The following is a 26,951-nucleotide window of genomic DNA, read 5'->3' as shown; positions in this document are numbered from 1 at the left end:
CAATTAGCCTATTTACATTAATTATTCAATTGCCTCATTCTACAATTTCCCTGCTGTTCTTTTGTGCTTCCTTTCTCCTTGCAGCATGTTACAGCTCACATTACCTCACTTTGATACTTTGCTCCCTTCCAAGGGGAGCCATGAGTCTAAAACATTTATTTTGTTTGCTAATAACCTGTCTGTGTAGACACTTTGGAGCTGTAATGGCACTAGAAAACCATTCCAAAGCCTGCAAAAGAACTGACAGACTGAAACAATCATTACAAGCTAAGTGAAATGACTTAGAATATGAAGGATTATCTTATTTCTCAGAAAACAGAAAACCACCTCTCATTTCTTAAAGAAGAAGCTGAGAACTGAACAAGAGCTGGTGAAGTATTTGGGCTTTGTCATGTTATGGGTCTTACTTGACTTGAGACTTCCATAATCAAGTACCAGAATCTACCACAGGATCTAAACACTTCCAATACCGTACTATCTTTGAAAATACTACCAGAACGGCCAGTAGATGTTTGATAGGAATATGTTTTGGAAATACAAAAAATAGTGTTCCATCTCACAGCAAGGAAACAGATGGTCATGGCTCTAATAACTATGTGCAAACCCACCCATATAAAGAATATATAGAAAACTGCAAGACAAAGTGGTTCATGTATAGTGCCCCAATAAAATCTGTATGCGTAGGTTGTGAACATTACTGCTTTATAGTTATTTCAAAGTAAAGCAAAATTGCAATATTATTACTATTTAAAGGCCATGGTGCAAAACCAGAGCAAGCCTATCATTAGTCTTTCAAATGCTAGAGACAGATTTTCCAGCCTGACTTGTCTCACTCAGTGTTCAGCAACCCCTCTACAGAATACTACAGAGGGCTCTCATTCATCCTGCGTAAGCACTGTGATATGAGTATCATTCATCTCTGTGTCTGAATTCAACAGTGACGAAAAACACAGGACTATGCAGCCTTGGAAACCCAAGTACTCTTTTTAACTACAGGACAGGTGACAGCAGTGTGTGCCTCCCCACGCAGGCCAACAGTATGCCTCCACCCTCTAAGCTAGGGTTACGTGACCAGAGTGAAATGTGGTGTCCACGCTTCTTCTGTACTTGTTCTTCCTGCCAAGATTCCCGGCAAAGGTAACACTCGTTCCTAACAATGTTTTTGGAGAAGTCCACACAGATTAGGAACGATGGTTAATACTAAATGACTGTGGTATTACTCGTTTCACACAAAACCAAGCAGGTGGCAATAACGACCAGCCTGTGTGGGCCTGGGTATATCCCTGCAGCTGCCACGAGCCACAAAGTCTACAGATACATGAACTGCTGATCACCGACTGTCAGCCCTCTCTTTGAGAACAGGCTGGCAAAGTAGAAAACAGAGGGATCCACCTTTTTGATAAAGAAACTAAGACATAGTCTCTGCTAAAATCTATAATGAACATAATCTTCAATTTTTAATCTTTGCCAGCCAATTGTTCAAAATAAATTTTGATAATCTGTAGCTCTATTTTAAACTCACACTTCCCCTTCTTCATTTTGTTGTAGAAATTGGAGACCCAGAGCTGTCCTGCAACTGTGTGCAAAGTAACAGGTACATTGTAGCAACTTTAGTTTTAGCTGTGTTTATCATGTGAGTCAGGAATTCTCTGATAGCATTCCAGATATTTCCAATCACAGGATGGTTTAGATACCAAGCTTTGCATACAGTTATTTTTCAATTGTGTCTTTCAAGGCCTATGGAAGACAGTGGAAAAGCTCTCAGTGAATTCAGGAAATTTTTAACAAGATCTTGTATCTTTTTCCCAACAAAATACCCCAACAACAACAATTCTAGAACGTCCCAGACCCCTGGGGCTCAGTTTACTTAAGCAGAGAATCTGTCTGTGCACTTTCTCAACGAAAACTAAAAGCTAGATAACAATAAAGCAGTGAATTAGAAAATAGACTGTTAACATCAAGAAGGCTGTACTTCTGCTGGATTTACACCACTTGCTTTGTATCTTTCTAACATGCATTTATTGAACGACTGGAAGGTTCTTCTTCAAGAGCAGAAGAAGAAGTGTGCTTTTATGTTCAAAACAGCAAACTGTATTCACTGTCAGACATTTTTCCAAACCAAACCACTGCCATTTCTGTGTCCCTTAGAAAATATTACAATACAAACTACATTTTGTAAGATATATTTCCCACAGTTCAGCTATACCAATATGTCTAGCATTGTCGCTGCTGTTCAAGGACTTGAAATTAGTAGACTTTCAGAAATATTGCCTTCAATCCTTTAGTGAGAGCATCTGATTTGCAGAACCATTGCCACTATTTAGTTCTGCTAGATTTTCCTCTTGAAAACAATAGTCACCACCTGAAATTAAACCTTGATCTATAAACATTTACAACATGATCCTGTTCAAAATGAAAATTGCCTTCCCTGGCTCCCCTGACCTCAGGGATTACGCAGCTTCTGCTTCTCTCAGCATTTTTCAATCCATCCTTCAACTTGCTATGATCAGCTTCTTCACAGCTTGCAACTCCCTTAGCCAGTAACTGCACTGCCACCCTGACTTCCCTTGATAAAATAGTTCTCCACAACACAAACCATGCTACTGAAATTACATTTTAAAGGTACCACCTTTAGGGCAACTACCTCGTGTTTCCAGATCTGTGATATCAGCCTCTGAAACTTTCCTTTCAACCTGAAGGCAAGTAGAGATCTGATAGTGCTACAGTAGATGCTTAGCAAACATGCACACAGCCACCTCATAGACAGGCAATGAATAAATCACTCATTTTGTCATACAGTATTGTACTCACTGTATCTCTGAGAGATGCCCTCTATATCATGAATAAATAACACCAACCATCATAAAACATCAGTTTCAACTAAAGCTAGGGAAATAATTAGAGAACAGCCCACCCTGCAAACAGTTCTCCGATGTTCTGAATGGAAAACAACCAAGTGCAAAACAGAATACGTGAAAGCGAAAAATCTAACATCTGAAGTTTAAAAAAAATAATCAAAAATATCAGAAGTAACAGCTGACAAACCAGTGGGAATGGAAAAAAAACGCTGAAACAGATTTCTAGCGAAAGAGAGAGATTAAAGGAGAAATGAAAGATAGAGCAAAGAAATGGAAATATTACCTGGCTCAGCCACCAGCACCCTTTTGTTAAACACTTACAGGATGAAGAGGCCTCTAGTTTTGTTGCCATATGGAATTCTATTCTCAGTGTCTTATGCTTGCAGTAAACTGAAAACTACAATTTGCCAATGTCTATGATAGTGTTTGGCAAAACTCTTCAACATATACAGGGAAGGCTGGTAACTTTCCCTTTATTTTGCAGGAGTCGCACAGAGGTTTGAAAATTCCAGTTCAAAGCTAAACTTGGCCGAAACAATGGGCACGTCTCCCTTTCTAGCCCTTCTGAGAGACAGACCTCCTACCCTTAACACCAGATTACCTCCCAGCTTTCAAACTGTACCAGCAACTGAGATATTGGCTAAGAATGTTCTGAATTCAGATTTACAAAAAATGTTTCATACATCTTGATACAACACTAGGATGCCCTTGTAAATTAGATTCATCAGCCCATATTCATCAGTTAGCAGATAAGAAATCACATTACAATTATTAACTTCCTGGTTGTCAAAATTATGAGAATAGCCCAGCTTCTAAATTGAAAATGTCCAGCCACCACTCCCACACAGAAGGTGACAGGAAGGCATTCTTTTACCTTTAACTAAATTTAGTTTTCATAGTAAAAAAAAAAAAAAAATAAAAATCAAGGCATATTTCTTTTCACTCAAACTTAAAGCAACTATTAAAGAAACTATTAAATAATACAAAAGAAAAAGCTGTTTTTTGTACAAAAGATATCGACACCTTATATCCAAAGATAAGTCTCAGTGACACCTTAACCACTTGTTCCAATTCTCCTTTAATGTAGCAGTTTGAGAACTGAGCATCATTTCACTGTGGCCACTAAGTGAGCATAAGCCACTTAAAAAAAAGGTTCATTTTTTCCCAATCCAAATGAAGTAAATATCATCTAATTTTATGATTTCTGAAGGGATTAAATATGGTTTTGAATTACAAACAACATTTTAAAATAGATATTTATGTTTTAAAATTTTTTTTAACAAACTTTAAAAAATCATCCTATATTGAAGAGGTATATGATCTACTTCTTGGCAGGGATCTACTACAAAAACATAGGAAAAAGAGTAGAATATACATCCAAAAGTCATAATAATATGTAAATGAACATTACATTTTGTATCTTTAACATGATAACTTTTTAAATCAAGAAAACAGTAAAACCTATTCAAAATGAGCTAAAATCATCTGTTAGTGGAGTTCAGGTAATGATAATATCAAAAGGCAAACAGAGACGAAGTCAAAGCTGGTATTTGTTTAAGAAGTAACTTTGCATACAAGGAAGGAAATGCTCAGATTAGAAAAAGACTTCTCCTTACCACAGATTTTACTGCTCCACTTCAAATGAAACATTTTGTAGTGATTCTTCATATGAAGATAAAAGGAAAACTTCAGGTACATTAAGTATGCCCTACATTACCCTGTTTCACATACCATGAAAGTGGCCTAGACAATATATATTTTAAAACAGAATCCAGATCATTTTTGATGATGTAATGTGAGAAATATACCAAATATATGAGGGTAAAGACATTTTTACATTGTTATTTGGACTTCACTATATTATCTAAACACACCTGCCTCCAACCTTCATCTCTGTATAATTAGAAAATACCATATGTCCATACTACAATTTGAAGACAGTGAATTGGCTAATGCTTAACTTCAGTTAAAAAGTTGAAAAACCTGAGAGTCAAAACAGGTAAGAAAAGGTCTATTGACCTCGGCAAAACCATGTAATTCTGTAACTAATATCTACTTTTTCAGTACTGCTGTAATGGATCTCTCAGTGCATTACATTCAAAAAGCCCTTAACATGAGGCAGAATATTATACTCCCATTTAATGGTCTAAAATTGGTATACTAGAAAATACAGAAGTTCCAAGATGTGAAGGACCTGATTATACTTCTTTTGAGAGATGCTTGAAGTTTTAAGAACCTGTCATCATAACACTAGACAACTTTAAAATACTAGGCAGCAGTTATCTACCTATCCAAATGATGATTGTATTATTACCCCATTGGCTCAAGTGATTAGCCTTAATTCTGGGCTCTGCAGAATGGCTGTCACTTGAATGGCCAATTTCTTACGCCAGTCAGATATATTCTGCTGTATTTTCATTCATACACAAAACCCATATATATTGTTCTGGTTCCATGAATACAATACAAAACATGAACACGCAGAAGATCCTAAATAGGCTTATACAACAGAAGTCACAATCTTTATTTTAATAAGAAGTAAACAGAGAACAGAAATAAAGATTACTGGTTGGATCAAAAATCTTCTGGCTGCCTTCCCTTCCCCACCTCCCCCAGCCCAAAACTGGAGGCCAATGCAATGAAGAGGGTTTGGGGTTTTTTCTAGAAAAAAGAAGGAAAAGTATGTCAATGCTTTCCAGTATTTTGCTTTGGGGTTTTTGTTTTTGTTTCGTCAAAGTTTGTCTACATTACAAAATGTAACACAGATGCTATATAACACAACAAAACATTGACTACCACACCTGTAACAACCTGATGTTTAGCTTCCACAGCTCCAGGAGAGTTACAAGGTAGTGGAATTGTTCACTAAGGATTCCGATGAACCTGACCAGAGCTGCAGAAGCTAAAGCAGCTAACCCAGCAACCAGGTACCAAAGCAGCATTCATGTGGATCTCTGCAAAGAAAACCACTGAACTTTGTGCTGGGAATCTATCTTGATTGTCTTTGTCAGGCTCCTTGAGTGGGGGGAGGACAAGCAAGGTACTTTGCACACTTCTATAAAAGTTGTTGGATAGTTGCAGTTTCTTAAGATATGTATGGCATGATCGGAGAAACTAAAGAAAGACGATGAATTTCTCAATTCTTGTAGTGATTAACAGACTAAAATAAAAGCCACTGAAGTTTGCAGAAAGACTGCACAAGCGCATTAGCTCAAGCCCAGGTCCTTCTTCACTGAAGGCGTGAATTATGTTCCTAACACGTTCACATCAATAATAACGTCCTAGTCACGTCAATTTATATGGACGTGAACTTCCCACAAGCCGGGAAAACATTTACCATTGGACCACACAGAAAGATCATGGTTGAAAATACTTTTGAAAAATGTCCACAGATGAAATTTTAATCAGTTTGTCTCTCAAAGAAACCACACCAAATGTCTTTTGTAAGAAAACAAAAAAAAACCCTGTCTACATCACTATTCATAAGAAATGGAAGTATGTAGCATTTACAAGCTATTCATGACTGACTTCAGTGTCTTTGGCTAATTAGGCACTGAAAACAGTAGCTTGTTGACGTCTTTTAACACATAAGGATCTGTGTATCACACAAAGAAATCTGCAATACATGAAACACTAAACTTGTTCAGAAATCTTCCTTGCCTGGTTCAGTTTAGAACACCCACACATCTTCATCTTTTACTGAGAGAATCATGAAAACAGGATCAGGGTCAGCTTAGTGCTTTGAACAAAGAAATGTGAGACTCACCAAAGACAGCAATGAAAAATTATTAAGATTTACTTCAAAGTCTTTCCAGTCCCTCAATTATGTCAGCTATTAAGCCAGAATTCTTTTTTTCATGTTTAGGTACCTATGAAAGTAAGATGACTTGCCTGTAAATTTGATATTAAAGATTCAGCTGCATAGAAAATGCTATACAGAGCAAAAGCCTCAGAGACGCTAGGAACTCCAGCAGATATGACAGCAAATTATGGATCTGAACAGGAACTGGTTTGCCCATTTCATGAAAACTGTCTAAAATCATACACTACCAATTCTTTTCGAGAAAGATCAAGACCTTTCTATAATTTTTGTTTGCAGAAGAAAGCAAGCAAGAAAGAATGCTACCCCAGTTTAGAAAGTACAACAGGGATTTAACAGACATGAGTTCACGTCCCTCTTGCAAATCAGGTAAAGCAAAAACCTGAATGTCAGTCACCCACACACCATACCACTAGAGTATTCACCAGTTTATTTTGGAGTCCCCCTCACCCTATCTTGGTCTCATTCCCCCTGCTTGGCTTGCTATTTTACAGAAAGTATATTTTGGCCAAAATACTCGTGAAAAAAAAACCAACTTTAGTGCTATGGGTCACAAATTAGTCTACTTAATCAGAAAAAAAGAAAACAGGAAAATCACATACTAATGACAGGAATGATGCTAACACCTTGTTTTAACAGGCACTAGGTTTCACAATGCCAGTAGAGGTTCCTTTTTGTGATGAAAGTTGGCAAGATTTATTTCCTGAGTGTATGCTTACAGCTCTATTATACAAGAAATGAAGGATCAGTGTATTACCATGAAACCATTGAGCAATCCTGTTGGTGTTCCTCTCAAACCCAGCACGTCGGGGGATCTGCTCTTCTTTGAACCAGCGAATGATGACATCTCGGGAAAAGGGTCTGGAAGGACGCTCCCAGATGTTACTGCATGGAAAGGCAAGTAATTAGAGAAAAGTCATACAGATAATTAGCAGTGTATGAACACAAGGGACAGTATCTCTTTTCTATATATATTTACAAAATGTACAGCTACAAAATGGTCATTGTAACTGCTGTTCAGTATAGCTCACTGAATAATTTTAACCTTTTTAAAAACTGTTAAAAATATTGTTCGTTTTTATGGAAACCAGAATATTTTGATTTCACCTTTGCAATGGAATCTTAAACATTTTCTTAAGCACACAACTTAAACAGAAAAATAATTTACCACAAAAGAGGCAATGGACATTTCAGTTAGCTCTTTTTCCACTTAAATTTTATTCCAATGTACATATTGACAAGTAAAGGTTTTTTTGCCTAGAGCATACTACTTTTCACTGGCAAGCAATTCTCAGCTGTATCTCAGGTTGCGTATCCAAACCATTGAGCATGATAGAGGCAGCGTTTTGTTTAGACTCTTATGTCCCCTTTGCATTCTCTACTTGACAGCCTCCCTTACTGTTTCTTCTACTTTCTATGCATTTTAGTGAGTAGGAGGCAAATCAGGTAAAATATGTGGAAAATCTATCCAGCTACCCGAAATAACTACTAAGGATATTATATCAAAATAATGTATGACTGCATTCCAATTAAGCACACAATCTCACTTTTCCTGAAAACAGTAGTAAAAGGGAGGCTTTATAATGCATTTCTGTATAGTGCCAAATCCCATGGGTTTCTGGGTGCTCAAACTGTTAGCACAAATTACCAGATCTTCATGACTGTATGTGTACCTGTACTATAATTTCACTCATTTGGTGAGATATACATTTCACAGCGTACAGCAGCTGGCTACCTGCTTCTAGCTTTCCCACTCCACCTGCCATACAGCTGCCCGTTAATGCTGTATATTTCTAGACAATGTAACAGAGAACTATTACTAAAATTAGAATGTCAGCTCAGAAGTCACCAAAGAGTGTTAAACCAATTTGTGAGATAATCAAGAACCCACAAAACCAGTCAAGGTTCTGCAATTCAGGACAGCAAGGTGCTCTTTAAAAAGGAATAAAAGCAAAAAGGTACATGCTGTCTGCTTGATGATATGCAACTGAGTCCTCCTTTCAGCTTGCCTTACTATTACTAAAACCAGTGATTGATTCAGTTGATACCAAGTCATGAAGCCCACAGTGAATGTAAGTTATTGTTCAATTGCACGAACCCATGTGAGCAGATCTGACCAACATTCATGATACAATTTGAAGATACAGCCATGAGTGAGGAAAGAAAATGAGAATTCAGTTATAAACACACATTAAAGAAACCCACCTACATGTGTTCCTTATTTTTGTTTTTTAATATTTTCTATAAAGAAACAAGAAAGCCATTGAATTCCAGGGCTTAACAGTCCGTTCTTGTTTCTTAACTTATTTCTCTCTAATTCAGTTCAGCTTTGAAAAACTTGTCAAATCCATATTTTTGTCTGCCCTAGGCCAAATCTCGAAATTACTGGGTCAGGTTCTACCTATTCACTATTAAAGCAACTTTTATTTTTCTTGATACCTTCACAATCAAGTCATGGACAAAGAGGAGCCTTAAGAGATAAGAAAAATAAATACTGTCTATTTTTTGTAATATAGGTATAGCTTAGAAACAGGTAAATACTATCGGATATGAGCTGGATAATGATTAGAATATTTTCCAGCTTTTTTTCAGGTCCTTTTTGAAAAGTATTGCATCTAGCCCCTCCAAATCCTGTAGTAAATCACCTCAGAAGCTCAGAACTGCAGGTCAAACAAAGTTATGGGCTGTATTTTTCAAAATCTGCCACTGTCACTAGTGGTTTTACTACTTCAAATTGAAGAAAAATTCAAGTGGTTTGGAAAAGCAATAAGAGAGTTCCTTTCTTTGATAATTTGATTTGATGATAACTTTAAAGATCCTGTGCACTCTGAGATTGAATTTCTGATTCCTCCTCAAACTAGGAGTTTTGCCTACTGTTATGGGAGAGTTTCTGTGTCTCTGGATTATTTTTTTTTTTCATTTAATACCACCATCCTGCAAGTGTTCACATTGCCTTTATCACCACATGAGGCCAAATTAATGGTATAAGAAATAACCAGGACAAGAGTAGAGTGACTAGTCAATTTTCTAGCACCCATCTGCCAGTTCAGATTCTTTTCCCCTTCTGCAATTCATGGTGCTCCCTAAACAGTCAAAAGATTAATAAACACCAAAGTCACTTGATTTTGCCTGAAAAAAAAACCTTAAACCCCCTGAAACTTAGGAGTATGACAGCTCTCTGCAAAACATTTCAAAGACCTGTTAAGCAGCAGGCAGTTCTAGGCTTGAGGCTTAGGCTTGTCTAAGATTTTGTCTATTTGAATTCTCCATATCGCAGCCTTCCATACTGATCTAATACTGATTTTTGAAGGACCCATCCCCCACCATGTGAACTCAAAGAAATCTGTCTGAAAAATAAATGGTGTTTAGTTTAAGTATTCAATCTGTTTTCACCTTTCTTTAAACATTCCTTTTCTGGTTGTAGCAAAAGAGCATGGCACTGAGAATTTCCAGCAACTGAAGAAGAGCTTGTTGAAATGGTGGGGATTGGAGAGAGAGCAATTCAACAGAAAGTTATTTCAAGGTCACTCTGGTACAAACTAACCTGGATGCTGCAGAGAGAGGCAGCAAAGAACTTGCACTATTGCTGTGCAGTTTTATCTCCTGATCATTATTCAGCCTTGTCCCCTGGAACAGATTACTCAGGCCAGCCACTCTTCCCTTCTGGATGGCACGCAAGGATTGTCGTCGGTATTCATCCCGGGCCCTGCGTGCTTTGTGGCTCCTTTCCTCATCTGCAGCTTTGGAGCGGCGCACTGCGGGGGATGAATGGGAAGGGTAGGGAGGAGAGACTTTAGAAATACAAACAGCCATTTACACCTTTCTTTATAGAACAATTACCTTTATTCCTTATATGACCTGATTTTAAGAGCGTTCATATTGCAATGCTCTATCAAAGAGATGGCTAACTGGATGACTTCCCTGATGCTTCAAATACAGGCCCACCAGTAGAATAAGCATGCCAGACTCGAGCTATCAATGATCTGATCACTATTGGCAATAACTGAGCCTCTACATACTGCGATTACATCTGACACTTGCTTTGGCTGTAAGAAGAGAAATTCTGCTTTGGGACATCTTTTCCACTGGCAGTGCACCAAGGTTTATGTTTCAAGAAAGAATGTTAACTATGGCTTAAAATTGCAACTATGCATGTAACAAGAATTGCAAGAGCTACTCCAAAGATTTACAATTATAAAAACTAACATGTAGGCCGCATTTTTTGTTGTTCATGTGGCTTTCTTTCTGAAAGGCCTATGCTATCTTTGTTACAGTACTCAAAGCCAAAGTAGTCTCCACCTTGAAAATTGCAGTCCAAAAATGGTTTCAGTAACAATGAAGAAATTAACAGCCATCGGAAAAGGCACACTGATACTATGGATGGGGTTGTCTCACACTCAAGTCTCTGAAATTGCATATAAAGAACCAGCATCTGTAATGGAAGATTTAATACACACCTATTAATGGCACTGACCAGGGAGTTACATATTTCCATAACCTGAAATGAGACTGCTGCTCTGGCCATTCCAGGTCAGGCATCTTTCATTTAAGGTTTTTTCATTTTGAATCTCTCTTCAAGATGGTATCACTTAAATGCACCAAGAATTGTGCTGCAGTATTTGTTATCTGTCAGCTCTTTTCTGGTGCCTCAAGCCCCATTTTGATGATTTTAATTTTTTTTCAGACACAAATAACTTCAGGCAGGCAAATTATTCCAGTGCAAAACAAACCTTTAACATCCAATGAAGCAAGTATTAAAGCAGCAAGCTATTGCCTCCAGCAGCAATTATCAATCCTGCCATGACTATCCTGGCTTAGATCATACCCAATTCATAAAGTGCGCACACTATTTCTTACACTACTGTGATTGTACCTGTGACTAGGAGTGCATGATACAATACCCGACAGCTGCATTTCATTAGGCTGTTTGCATGCCTCTGGTTTAACAGTCCTGGTCTAAAGCAAGCAGAAGTATAAATGGATTTGTCTAAATTATGAAAAGGTTTGATGAAATCAAAAAATAAAAGCTCTCAAAGCAAAATGAAACAAAATAAAAACCTCAGGGCAAATGAGGGAAAGAGGAGACCTTTAAACTTAGAGTTATATATTACCATAGGTAGAAAGATATACAGAACTAAAAGCTTATCAAGATAGCACAGTAAACAAGTCATAGACACTTCATATTTATACAACTGGCAGGACTTCAGTTTCACTTAACTACATCCCCTGTAGTTTTAGCTAAACACAGTAACAGACAATTGTACAGCACAGAAAACATGAGTAACAGGCTTCACTATGGATCTTACAGGTCATTAATTTAAAGGGTAGATAATGTCATCTAGATATGCTACTTCAATGGCTCAAATATATTAGTTACAAAATTTCTGTAATTTATCCTTTGTAACGCTACTCCATAACAGCTGCTTTAAATGCGGACTTCGTGTTTTCAACAACATGAGAGGCAGCAAGGAAGCTGAGTGCAATGCAACTTGGTAAGACCTTTAGAGACGAGCCATTTTTTGTCACAGTCACGGTATACAGAGTGAGGGCAGACTGCCTGGAGCTTCCTGGGATTCTTTTCTACTGTTGTACAGGCTGCCTGGTAACGAGAAAGGCAAGGTAGCTTCGTGCCCCACTTTCTTCAGCAACAGACACTCTTTTCAACAGACGTTCCTACTGCATTTTTGCTAGCTAATAAATTAATACCATCAGAAGCTAGTGACGTGGACTACATTTTCCCAAACTATCAAATTTTAATATTTCTTATCACAAAACAATGTGAAGAGGTAGCAGAGTTATCAAGTGTTGCATATCAACATTCAGAAAACTTTGAAAGTATGTATGACATGCAGCCTTCCCTTATCCATACATGTATATGTGTTTAAATATATCTATGTATACATTCATACATGTGTATTTGTGTCTGCATGTATGTTGGGATAGGGAAGGCTGCATGCCATAGATATCTAAATGCATGCATATAGATTATATATATATGTATCTATACGCACACAAATACATAGGCATCTCTTTAATGTCATAATGTATTTTTATTGAAATTTCCAACTGAGGTATCTGAAGAATTGTATCATTGACATAGGGATGCATAGGGGCTCTTAATCCATTTTTTTCATTACTGGAGTTCTGATTTTCTCTGTATTCTGTTCCTTATAGTTATTCCCAGAACCCTCTCTCTCTTTCCTCTATCTTTAGGAGTAGTCTAGTACAGCTCCTACCATTGATCTGTGTTGCTGTTATCCTGATTTTATTTTAAACCTCTCTGACTGGCCAAGGGACTTTGTGTTGGGTAAATAATCAAAGTCACTGGCACAATAACTGGTTTTGGTGACTGGAAATAGTACTGTGGATAAAGATTCATCCAGTCACTGCAGTCAGGAATCTACACAAAAGTTTTCCACTGCACTCCAGACAAGATGATGTGTGCCACATGAACTGTCCTCCCATACAGACACCTCCCAAAAATTTATCTATCTTGAGAAAGTTACTCAAGGTCTGAAGATAAATCTGGGCATATTTCTGCAGCAGGTTTATTTTACAATAGAATTTAGTGATTATTCATATTTCACTCTGAACCATCTCACTAGAAATAAGAAATTAATGTCTGGATTGAGTCTAGCACAAATATTCTAAGACCAAAGAAGCCACAAATTCTGCGTTACGCGTTGAAGTTCAGGACACATCATAGCCTTTCTCACAATAAGAAAGTAAAAGCAGTCAGGACTTCTAGTAATATCTTAAGTAGGAACAGATTACTTTTCTTGACTGGCTGTCCTTTTACAGTAAACGCACTTCTTGCATGACCCCTGTGCAAAGCATTAAATTCAATAGTCAATATTTTCAGTAGGGGGATTAGATATCTGAATGATGTCTTCCATCCTTAAAACCCCTGAATCACCACCATAGGTCCATGTATCTACCATCAAGAATTACTACAAATAATAGTTTACATTTTCTTCATCTTCTTGTTATATTATGGAATACTGTCAGGACTGACAAGACTGAAAACTGAGGAATTTGATTCATTTGTCAAGCTCACAGGAAATTTATGGTACAGCCAGGTCCCGTAAGTCCATGTCCACTACCAGTTTTTGCTTCAGGTGTTGGTGATAACAACGACAGGAACATCCTTCTTCAGTGCTTGTAAAATTACTTCTGCCCTGGTGGCACTGTAGCTTCTGTAGAAATGCCTGAGCTGTTTACGTAGGTTAGGTGCCAATATGATTACAGCTGCAGTAGAACAGGCCAAAAATGGGTTACCAAACCTTCCTGTAAAATTGGTAAAAACATCCAGACTGAGGTCTGTGCTGTCCTGATTATACGACTCATCGTTACTAGAATTTAATAGTTTAAAGCCATCTTGGATATGTCTACATGCCCTGCAGCGTGAACATACTCTAACAACAAAGAAGAAACCCAAAAGCTTGTGTACGCAATAGCTTTTATGATCCTATAGGTCACAGTTTAAGTTTGCCTTGTTTTCCTTGAACAGTTTATGAGAATCTATTATTCCCCTATGCTAACCTAAGTTGTCTTTTGAGTGAAAATGCAAGATTGCCTTTTGTATTTTCACTTAGGATTGGGAAAATCCTATTAGCAGTCCTGGCAAAGTTCTAATACCATGTCTTTTTATATAGATGAGGATTAATTCATGCTGTGCTGCAGCTGAACTTGATCACATAATTTGTGAAGGACTTGGAACTCTCCGTTTTGTATAATCTATTTTGTGCTTTGAAGAGCTGAGTTACAGTCAGAACTATGTGAAGGCAGAAAAAAAATAAATCTGCTATGAATATGCATCTTCATTTTTAAATTATTTTGTTTCAGCTTTATCCTTGTTAATAATTCCTGGAAGCTCATTTATGAGCAATTCAAAACAACTACTTAATAGATAAAACTCAATCTTCAGATTTTCTGAGTGCGCATACAAGTCACACAGGGTTTTTCCCTTTCCTAATTGGAAAATAACTTCCCACAAATACTCTGCAATATGGCTCCAGTTCACCAATCTTCTTATCTGAAAGCATGTGAATAATCCTGTCCCTATTCAACAACACACTCTAAGACCTATTGAAGTTCAGCAAGCAACATACTTAAGGCTGAACACTTGCTTAGTTAATACATAGCTGAACTGGGGACTACTCGCTTTAAAAATCAGCATTTTATCAAATGCTCCTGCCAGTAAACTCACTCACTTGAATTTCTGCAGAAGATAAGCAACAAACATACATAAATTCCTTTAAAATTCAGACAAAAATAAATTCACAGACATAGTTTGTAGAAGAACAGAAAAATACAATATAAAAGACACTGTAATGAGGCAGCCTGCTTCCAACAGAGACCAAAACTGAGTGCTTAGGGAAAGACATAAGAATAGATCAAGTTACTCAACTCTGTTTAGATTTTTGCTGGAATAATTTTTGTCTGGAGATGAGTACAGCTGGTAAGATGGTATCTGAGCACTTCAGTGCTTGATGCAGTTTTCAGGGGTTTGTAAGTGTACTAACAGAATGCCTTTTGCAGTATTCAATCAGGTGAATATTTATGCTACAGTTCTCTCACAGATTGTTTACTGAATACTCTAGAAACCTACAAATTGGAACAGCCCACAGAAAGGTCCAAACCTGATGAGAATATACATATTCCTCTCTCCAGGCTTTGCCTCAGTTGCCACTTCTCAGTTTCAAAGAAGAGCTTTGAACAGCAGACTCTTCGAATCAGTCCTTTCCACTATTCATCTTCTCATTTGCCAGCTGATACACTGCTCCCCACACTAACTCCCAACTGCCCGCTAAAATACCCTAACATATATCCATTACATGAAATCAAAGTGTATAATTGCTCTCACATCTTTTTTCTTTTTAGTACTGATTTCTCAAGTTATTCTACATTCATCACTTTGTATATTAAAACCCACTAAAATTTCAATTAATGCAGTGATTCTATGGGCTTTTACTGTTATTTGGCACAATCAGGCAAACAGCAGAAGCAAACTGAACTGAACAACAGAAACTAATATTAGTAACACTTTGCTTATTGCCTTGGCAATAAACAGCTGAGCGATAATGTGATGAGGAGAGATGAATCCTCATCACATTCTAAATTCCATCTACTAAATAAATTAGTAGTGTCATCAATATCATTGCTTCATTTGCTCTCCACAATAGCTGCTCTAGCACTCCTGTTCCTCTTCAGTACTGACCCCCCAGCACTGTTGAATCTGAAGGGCTGACTTCAAGGAGGTAAGACACACAGGAGCCTGGCCTTGTTCCTAATGGGCAATATGGTTTCCATTGCAGGTGTGTAGAGACAAAAGACGTTAATATTACATCTGCTTGTAATTCTGTTATGAATTCATGCATTTATTTATTGCTTAGAAAAGATGACAAGTGGATGGCTTTGCCCAACTTCACTGAATTTCCTCTCAGCATCCCGAAGGAGTATTTGAAGATAAAATGAAGGATTACCATAAAAAGGAAAAAAAAAAATCTGGAACTGAAATAAAAAGTGAGAAGTCTGGTGAACTTGAGGTATTAGTTCACTCCACAGCAACTCAGATGCTCCCACTTCCAAATATTTGTTATTGCCTGTCTGCTGGCGGTTCTGCCTTCTGCAGCAAAGTAAAGGAAACAGATGATGTTAACGCTCCTCAGGAAGCTCAATGCAAAGTCTGATGGCATAGTCTAAACCAGCCAGGAACTGGTTTCAGATAAGGCACTAAACACTGCATCTTCATATCTTAAGTTGTCACACCCATTTGCTAATGGAACACAGTTCTAAGCCCTCAAACCAACTGGGAAAAATTGAGACACTGAGATAAGCGTAAGAGGATAAACAAGGATGTGATACACTCGAGTCATTAGTCTGCAGTTAGTTTAATGCTGTATCAATTACTGATAACAGCATAAATTCTTGCAGCACAGAATTCATAGTAGGCTGCAAAACCCAGCTGTGGTGCCACCAGCCGAAGGTGCTGAGCTTTCGTTTGGCCACGGCAGCACTATTATTGGCGATCAGGCTAGATAGCTTGAAATTACATGAGCTGCAGTCATTTTGACCCCAAGCAGACAAGTCTACAGGTATTGAGGCACACAGACTGAAGGTGATAGAGTCCTTCAGAGCATACAGAATACTCCAAAGGTTACACAGGAAAAAATACGGGTGGTAGATTATACCCATGAGCATATGATGCGGCTGAAAGTGCTTTCACAGATCGAGGGTGCCATTGCAGAAACCATGGCCAAAACCTTCCCCAGCTCATTCCTTTCCTCTCTGCCTTCTCCCGTAATTCCTCTATTGCATTTCTGATATCTGTCCCTGTACAACCAGCATTGCTTGAGAAAACAGACAAAAATTTAAAACCTCAGTTACCTCTTTAATGTAATAGTAAGGAAATGATAACTGGGTTTAGTAATGTTTATAGGATTTTGTTTTATTGCCTATTTCACTGTAAAGATAGGCTGGGTGTTGTTCAATTTTTAATTTTTCATAACACAGTTGAAAAAGTATTTTCTTTACTTATATACCATCAAAGAAATGCTAAAGTACATAATACCATACTCTACACTTGCTTGCCAGCTGATGCTAATTTTCTACAAAACTAAATGGTTATTTTTACCCCAACTCATTCTGCTTCTAAACACCCAAAATACAGAAAGCTACAGTTTTCCTTTCTGAATAAACATACAGCTGGATTTAGATAATTCTCCAGGAAATAATTATCTTCTCTTTATTGACAGTGTAATATACAGAGGTTTTATTGATCAAAAATGAGAGTAGCCTGCTACGAGCTTGGAAAATGGCACCAGTGTATCTTATATAGATTTAATTCATGTTGTACAGAATGATTCACTATCACATCAATTCCAGGTAATAGGCCTTCAGTAATTAGTCCTCAGGAACTCCTGAAATGATGACTAAAACCATAAAATAAACTCACCGCATATTTTGAAACATTTATTTTACTTGTCAGGAAACAAGTAACACTACAGCAATATTTTTTTTCCTACTTCATGAGGTATTTTGTGCAACACATACTAACAGCTCCCTAAAACTACATTTTTAGTATTCGTTGCTTAATCTTTGTGTTACACCTAATTACTACAATAACCCCATATGAGCTAAAACTTTCCAACCATTAAATTTCTCTTTTTGCAGAGTAATCAAATCAGTACAGATGTGGGAAATAAAAAAAACATTCTTTCCCCAACAAAAATGCATAATTCTTATAGCAAAATTATTTTCTACTTCTAAAGCCAGCTATACAATAGACTCCAGATGGAATAGATGTACATTTTACTCACAATAACCTATTAAGTCTTATTACTCATAATGTGGGCCTTCACTTACCTACAGTATGTATGTATACATATATAAAGTAATATATTTGTTCTGTTCCTTATAGGCTTTTAAAAATTGCTAATGTATTTTGAAATTAATCACAATGATATTAACAAAGAATTTCAGGCTGGCTACAAAGGAACAGTACCCATAGAGTGAGATCATCATCATGAGGATTTTTTTTCAGGGCAACAAGCTAAGCATTATTTACTGTAATCTTTTGAAATTAAGTGAGTTTCAGTGCTGATATCGTAGCTTGATCCCGTTACCATATGGAAGCAATTAAAATACAGGTGAAGACAGATTTTACCTTTTCAGAGATAGCTGAGGACAAGCTGTCAAAATAACTGTGTCCAGAGCTACTGTTACTAAGCCAAAACATCTAAATAATTACATTAAACAAAAATTAATTCTTTCGGTCACTGTATGTGAAAAATTTTCTATAAGGCATTGACATGGATTCTTCTTCAGAAAGAAATGTGAAAATGGTAAACTCATGGTAACTTCTGTTTGTAAGGTCAAGCTGGTAATTTTCTGCAAAATAATACAGTATTTTGCATTGCTCTAGGTAGAAGAGATTTTCAGCAATACCTTTTTCCATTCTACAAGTGTCCTTTTATTTGCTTTCAGATATCCATTAATCCTGTGAAGGTAATTTTACTCACACTGTTCTTCCCACTCCTGGTCATCATCGCTGTGTTGACTATGCTGCTGAGCTTGCTTAAGGCTTAGATACAACTCCTTTGCTCGGATTTCTTCCTGTTGCCTTATTTGTTCTTCACCCTTTTGTCTTTCCTCTTCTTCTCTTTTCTAGGCAAATAAAGAGTACAACAGAGGTGATTAGAGAAAAATAATGTGCCAAAAGTTCGGACAGTTGCTTCCTCCCACAGAATAGCTACATTTCCTTGGACAAATCACTGTCTCTTCTAACTTTGGGTTCCTCACGTATCACATCAGCCATAATAGAAGTTTCCTACCTCCTAGGAATTTCTGAAGAAGGTGTGTTTTGAGATGCACTGGTATCATGGGAATAAGGAACATGAAGTATTTAAGACCTGAAATCTATATAGAAAACATGTTTTATCAGGTGGCACGCAAGCCTGTGCTATTCTACAATCCATAAGCAGTGCTCATCTTAAGTCCACATGTACTCCCACGGGAGGGATCACTCTCACTCAAGCAGTAAACACACCATCCACCGAATCTGTAGAATTCAGTAACTGATTTACTGGTGTTCTTAGTTTAGCAACTGTCACCATGTATCGTCATAACCAAGAAAGAGAAGAACATTTTCAAAATATCAAGACCATTGCACTCTGGAAGAAAAACCACATCCTTCAGCACACACCAGTCACTTTGCAAAACTTGGCTAAAAATACAAAAGTTTCCTGCCAAGACGACCTTAAAGGAGATGAAAATCTGATAAAGATTGCCTCTGCAGCTGGCCTTCCACATACTATCAATAACAACGGAGCTTGATTAGTGCAGAAACAGGTGTCTGTACCTGATTGCTGATAAATTTTCCCAAATTCCTTAGGTAGCAAAGAAACAGATTTAGTTCACTGTTTAATCGAACCCAAATAACCTACAAAACCAAACCTCATGAAGCTTTATTTATATTATCGAAATAACTTGAATTATGAATAAGATTTTTTTTATTTAATTTTATAATCGAACCAACACTATACCCTTTTGCGTAACAATCTTACAGATAATAATTTTACTGTCAGTCACTGAGTATAATCACCCTAAACATCTAACCTATTTACCAAACCTAAACTATAAGTGAGGCCCAAAGTAGATTGTGTGTTGTTGCAAAATCAAATTTCTAGGGTGAAGCAACTGCCATCCAGTTGAGTAAAACCTGGTGAAACTCTGCTTTTTACATTGGGAGGTCTGGGGGACATAATTCTGTCTTCCTTAAATAACTTTTGTTTACTAAATGTCAAAAAAGGGATTTCATGAGTTTTGCACTTTCCTAACTTTGCTCCCTTTTGGAGGGATTTTAATGTTTCATTGTAATGGGAGCAGTAATAGTTGAGCACAGGGAAAAACAAAAACACAAAACCCACCAAACCCATAACCAAAAAAACCCATTATTACTTTAAACTGGAAAACATTTTCTGAAATGCACCAAGACATTCTATCAATCAGCTGAGATGACATATTTTAGCAAATGTTTCTTAGTTACAGACTTTGTACTGGTAATATTTTCTTTTTCTTACGATACGGTATGATGTAAAGTCTGAAAATTATGTTCAGATGGGATTGCTCCTGCTCTCAAAGGGCAGACACACTTAGCTTTCTTTTTATTATATCGTATGATATATCGTATAATTCCACTATGAACTTTGTGGAAGGGCATATTTTGTAAGTTTGAAAACAAGCTTTCTTGACAGCAGGATTCACAACTTGACCAAAACAATCCATGTTCTATTTTAGTAAGTACTGCAAATATGAGTGAGAGATTTAAAAAATGGGGTCAAAATATCACTTCTGTTACTAAGCTTTCATGCCGTTGCTCATAATCCTGCAAAAAGTAACTTGCATAACATTTTTTTTTTATTCTACTGATATGAAAGTTCACACTATGTTTAAATGTTTGTTACAATTCAGCCTCTTTGCAGGCTGAAAGGGGCTGAACTACCCAAAAGCAATATTAATTCAGTAAAAGTGTATATAAATTGATTAACACTTCCCTGCAACAAATTATATTTTATAATACATTAGAAAAGTACTCATTCGAAGGTTGTTTGTCCTATCTTAACATCTGCCAGGCCAGAAGTATCAAAAGCAATCCAAATATATGAATGTCCAAACAATGTGTTTTAATGCCTCAAAGAGGGACTCATGCAAGTTTTCCCAGTGGTGAAACAGGTGTCTGGAATGTCTGTGTGGGAAACAGAAACAAACTTTTGTCCACCCTGGGGAAGGAAAGGCACTTTTTTCTCTCCTCTCTCCACCGCAGTTCTCTCTAGCTCTGCAGAAGTTTTCTGGTTTTAACCAGACATCTGGAATTAAAGGATGACAACGCCAATTCTTTTCAGAAGACAGCTTTCCAAGAGAAACAACATTGCTGTTCGCAACCTCTACAAGCTCAGCGAGGGCCAGAAGCAGCAGAAGGAATCAGGACTGTTTGGGTGTTCTGGTCATGGAGCACACGACGACATGTTTAAGGAAGAATGACAAAAAGACTGAAAAGAAGCAAGCGATTTAGCAGTGACAAGCAACACCATCTTCAGAGTGGGAACATGGAAGAAATGCAAAACTCTATCCTCTGAAAGAAATCAACCACTTTTTCGTCTCCCTAAGTAACATAAATCAACATTTCTCCGTTTAGCACGGCTGAGCTCCACCAGGTAACACCAGCAGAGGACCTGTCTTCTTGATAATACAACAATTCAAAAGACCTGAAATATTGAGCATTAATACTGATGTATCTGAGCAGTGAATAATGGTTCCATAACACACATGATGAACAGCACATTAGGCTGGTCTTATTATTTATAAGAAATAAAAGCCTAGTATTGTTCTTCAGTCAGTTTTAAGGCTAGTATCTTTGAATACTGCTAACATCATCCTCTCACTGTTATCCCCCAAGTCCTAAAAATATTAGTTGAGCAGACAGTTCATTATTTTTGAAAAGTCAATGCTTTTAGGAAGCACTAATTTCAAAGCCCAGCAGCTACTTCAGAACAAACAAACAACAAAAAATCTTTTTAAATACCCCGTAGAATTAGGGATTCCATACTTCAGTTGCTAGTAAATGGCTCTATTCCCCTCTTGGAAAAAGTATGCAATCAGCTGTTCCTTATTCTTACAAGGAGAATATTTATTCACTTGGTTTCACTACCTAAAAAAATCCAATATATCTAGGCTATCTTTTCAGAAAGATGTACAGACACCCGAGTAATCCTGGGTTATCACAATGGTTTCTATTTAACGTCTCAAAACACAAGGTTAGCTTAATGGGGGTGGGGAGGGGGGATCAATTTCACAGCAGTTTCCCTGAATCATACAAGTTTTGCCACAAATCTGTTTTGGTTTTTTTTTGATGTAGGTATTGTTGAACCTACATCAAAGATGTAGGTAAAAAATGAAAGTGTCCAAAAAAAAACCCAACCAAAACCCAAAAACTAGAATTCAGGTACAGTTTCACTTCTTAATGGAAAGCAGTAACGCCTACTAAGAAATGTCTACCTTTTTGTGTGTGTGTGTGAAGGAGATTTACGTCAAAGAAGAGACAACAACAAACTTAACGCTGACACCTGATTCTGAATTCACAACACTTTTTCCTATCATTTTCCTTTTTAAAGGAAAAACATTTTTTAATCCTATTTATTTAAATTAGTACATAGATGCATGTGTAAGTATATTGGTACAACTCCTTACAGATGTGTGTGAGGAGAAACAACCCGTGCTAGAATGACGCAGGAAAGAAGAGTCATCCTTTTGTCAAGTATGACTAAAAAGCATAATTTGCATTTAAGATGACCAACTGAACTGTTCACATTTACTCCACTGGAAGACTACAGCAACCAGTTTCTCTGCTTCCCCTGCCCCGTGAATGCAATCCTGCGCATTAGAGCTGAGAGCCAAGAGCTGCAGTAACCTACAAACATCACTTCCAGCCTGACAGTAGAGAGACACTGCACTGTGTCCTGTGACCCTTTCAGCCTTTCCAGAATAATTAGGAAGGTGACAAGTGAGTACATGGTTGCAAATTGCCATCAAATACCAACGTGCTGCAATAATTCAGGCTGGCAATTCAATAGGCAGCAGTAATCCTCTCCAGCTTTAACTCCACTGGAGAATTTAAACATGCTAAATGATCTTATCTGGCCTCTGGCAGTTGAGCATTATACCACAAACTTGTTACTTATTACTGTAAATGTGTGCCTCGCAACATTTGATAGCTTTACTACAACCAGCTCTAAATAATATTTAATATTAGCCATGGTTAACTTTGCATGTTTCAGTCAAGTGCTGATGAGGGGAGATTAGGTCAACATTTGGGTTTTGCTGCTGAAAGATTTAGAAAATACACTGAGGAAAAGCCAAAATACAGCAGTTGTTTATTTACAGTGGAAAACTGAGCTTCTGGCTGGCATGGCTCTTGCGGTCTCTCTGGGGAGTGCTGTGGGATGTAGGGCAGCAGCATGACAGCCATCCTGCTCAGGGCAAAACCTGAAAGACATATTTGCTACAACAATCCTCTCCAAAGCAAAGGATGCCTGGGATTCCCTCAAAGCTTCAGGCTGGCAGGAGGTGACCTTGGCAGCCCTGAAAGCTGCAGCTAGTCGGCTGTATTACACCTGCTGTGAATCTCCTGAGCCGCCTCAGCAATCACCCCCGAGCCAGGGCAGGTATTCAGGCTACCTGCCCCAGAGCTGAGAGGACAGCTTGTCTTCAGACTGGAGCCCCTAGGACTCCCTGCTCTGAAGAAGGGAATCTGGAAATCCCAAGGTTCCCAGCTCCAGGGCAGCCTGCTCTCAGCAAGGCTGGCACAGGAGGCTGAATTCAGAGATCAGAGTTCTCCACAAATCCACCTGACAGTTTCCAACAGAGCTGTGAGTATCAGCAGAAATATGCCCAGCTCCTTCCCAACGTTTTTCTGAGAAAATTCTCTCTTTTGCATCAAAAAAGAAACTGTTTGCAGAGAGATTTTTAATTCTCTGCTGCCAGTGTCTCAAAAGGAACACAGGGTTTGCATCACTTCACTGCTCATGTATTTGCACAGAGACAAATGTACGGAATTCGGTCATGCTATACATAGAACAAGTTATGTTTCAGTCATGGATTGCCCCAGGACATGCTACTCACACACGGCTCATTTAGGGGGTAACAATACAGTCTGGTTCACAAAGACCCTCTTTTAGATCAGACAGAAAACAGAACTAAGGACTATTCCTGACTGGGAGAGATCTGAGACTTACGGCGTGTGCTGGGCAGACCCTGCTTGGGTAACTTGCCATAGATCCAGTGACAATCTACTAAAATTTTGTCTCTGGATCTTAGGGCCTCTTCACAGCTTGAATTCCTGATATGTAAACTATCATTAGCGGCTCAGATTTTCCCATTTATCCATGGAGAAGATCAGAGCTTTGCTAGTTTTTACCAGCAATCCAGAATAAAGACAGCAGCTTCAGCAGCGCAACCATTACTGATATCACTGGGGAAAAGATTTTTCTTAAAATTAATATTGCAGTTCCTCACAAGCAGGATAGAAAAATCTGAAGGCCTGATTCCCAGCAGAAACTAACAGGTGCCTCGCTTCCAACATTATTCAAGAGACAACTGCATAGAGAAAAAATTTCTGAACTGTGTTAGCACAAAAGAAAACAAAATGATGTATTACCGAATTATTCTAATTGCGATTGAATGAACCCAACTGAGGCATTTTCAGAATGAACTGGGTGCCAAACTCCAGCAAGAAGCTGTTGTCATATTCCTGGATTCTAAATAAGCTGTCCTTTGGAAAGAGTTCAGCGTTTTTTTGGCACCGCAAAGCACAGAGCTGAACTTACAGCTTATTTGCACTTAAAGATAACAGGCCCACTCAAGTGTTTGATGTTTACTTGGAGACAAGAGGGTTTTTTTTTTAGATCAGGACAGAATGCTTGCTGTTACATCACAAGAAGCCCACGGTACTGTAGGTGGTGACGGCGACATTTTACTGCATCCCTAAACTCTGTACCTGGCAGCAGTTATCTGAAGCATCAGGTCCACAGCACTTTTGGACACCGTAAAGCACTCAGACATGTGCTGAAAAGACACCTAAGTCAATAGGACTGAGGCACGTTCGTTCTATTAAGCATAAACTGTCCTTATTAGAGATCTCCTGAACTGAAGCACTCATTATTCTGTTCTTCTCTGAAGGCTGATTCTAAACCTGTCGTCTTTGATGAGAATGGAAACAGCTAGGACATAGAAATTCTTGGATCCAGACTTTAAAAAAAGCTCATCTCACTCACCACAATCCCAACTGCAAGTAAAGGTCATGAACTTGCATTTTAAAAAAATAATTTTTATATATATATATATATATATATATGAAGGAAATGAAAACGCACTCTGACTCTCTTGTGGCCTATCAAGAGAATAAGCATTATTTCTCCTTAAGTGCCACTCTCATTAAAATGCCTACTAAATACTTTTTGATGCATGAAGAAAAACAATACCCACAAAGTTTATATGCAGCTTTTGGTTATCACACGTTTCATCTCCGAAGGAATTTTTAAAAAGCAATCTAGCTTCACTTTCAACTGTGCTTATATTACTGAATTTGGCAGTATCTGATGTTGTCATACAGATAGTACTTTACTGTCAATATTCTCTGGCTTTATGCAGACCACATGAAAAGCGAGCTCAGAGAGTACCTCTCTCTAATTTCTAAATGTAGCTGAAGGATACCACCCGCCCCTGGCTGGCTGACACTCATACCTTTAATTTGCCCTAGCTCTGCACATTGTTCCAGACTCTTAATGACAGCAACTGATAACAGTAGGAAATTATGCCTATGATCTCATAGCCTTTGTGAATTAGCAAAAAGATTAATGATAGTAATTGGCTCTCTTATTTGTCCTTTGCAATAGGCACATAAAAGAACTGCAAAAATAGAGCAGTCAACATTTATATTCTAGCATCATAAATTAAAGGCATTTCTGCTAAAGAAACACTAAGGAAAGCAATACTTTTCTGATAGTGTTGGAAAAGGAACCAGGGATCATCATTCACTTTGATATGTGAGATATCATTTATCTAGTGCAGACAGCCCTGAAGTCCCATGATAGGTCAAGAGGAATAAAAGCATTTTAAACAGGAGTGTTTGTGATACAATACGGTTAGAAATTAAACACATCAGCAGAAAGGACAGAGTTTCAATCTCCTAAGTCAAAATGCTTCAAGAGGATGAAGCATTATTAGAGACTGAACTTTTCATACCCCACTTTGGAGATTGCTTTAAACAGTCTGGTTATCATCACAGAAGGATGATTACCAATGTATTAAATATTCTAAACCTGTGAAAGTGGGCTTGCTGACTGATCTGCATCCCATTCCACACCCTGGATCATTCATGAAAGGTACATTTCTTTGTGATTTCAATGACTGCAGTCATACCTCAGTACATTCATTAATTAATCTTTTTTCCCCAACACCGTAGTTCTTACCGCCTTTTGTAGTTCGAGGCAGATGCCAGAAACATAACTTTCCTGTCTCCCTGTCTAGGTACCTTTCCACTCGTTCGGCTTGTAAATATTTCACATGATTTTTCCACTGCACAAGAGTAGTTATAAAAAGAGTAAAATGGGAAGGAGAAGGAAAGCCAAGTGAGCTTAAATAAGCCAGCAGACAGAGGTTAACAACTCCCCCACACTAGCCTGTGAGATCCACTTGTCTTTGAAACGCCTTTACTGTTTCTAAATAGTTCTACAGCACCACGTACAGGATCTGCTCTTCCAAGACCAAGGAATAGCTAAGCTGCTTTTCTGAGTGGCAAAGGTGTGGTGTTATAGTACCAGGGATCAATCCTGCATTTGGATCTCTGCTGGTGGAACCCTATGTTAGCCCATGTCCCTTCTAACAGATCTCAAGTTATAAACCTAATTGAAGACCCAGGGCTTGAATTGTAATTAGACTATGTTGTTGTATTAATACAGAAAATGCCAGGAGAGCATGCTCAATAAAGGTGCATTTAAAAAAAACCAAAACCCGCTGCATAATATCTTGTTTTCAAACTAATATTTGAAGCCAAAAAGTTAATTTCTGCTGGGTCTTGCCTTAAAAATTTTCATCCATTTATTTAATCTTTCTGCAAATATTCTCTCCAAATTTTTGACTTAAAGGAAAAAATAGGGGGAAAAAAAGGTTTCTGTTTCTTTGATAAAATAAAGATGTTGGCAACTTTATGAACA

General features: G+C 37.8%; 1 protein-coding gene across 1 annotated transcript in view; it reads right to left on the bottom strand.

Annotated features, from left to right (window-relative positions):
* SH2D4B (SH2 domain containing 4B) overlaps window positions 1–26,951 on the bottom strand; it is a 69,599-nt gene that overhangs the window by 24,482 nt on the left and 18,166 nt on the right. The window contains exons 4-6 of the mRNA XM_037401381.1: window positions 18,702–18,846; window positions 10,223–10,433; window positions 7,436–7,563 (exon numbers count right to left, since the gene is read on the bottom strand). Coding sequence (XP_037257278.1) covers window positions 7,436–7,563; window positions 10,223–10,433; window positions 18,702–18,846 — 484 coding nt within the window. The remainder of the gene's footprint in view (window positions 1–7,435; window positions 7,564–10,222; window positions 10,434–18,701; window positions 18,847–26,951) is intronic.

This window comes from Falco rusticolus, chromosome 9, assembly GCF_015220075.1.
Source record: "Falco rusticolus isolate bFalRus1 chromosome 9, bFalRus1.pri, whole genome shotgun sequence".
Lineage (NCBI taxonomy): Eukaryota > Metazoa > Chordata > Aves > Falconiformes > Falconidae > Falco > Falco rusticolus.
Note: the sequence above shows the minus strand (reverse complement) of the source record. Positions and strands in the feature narration are given on the sequence as shown.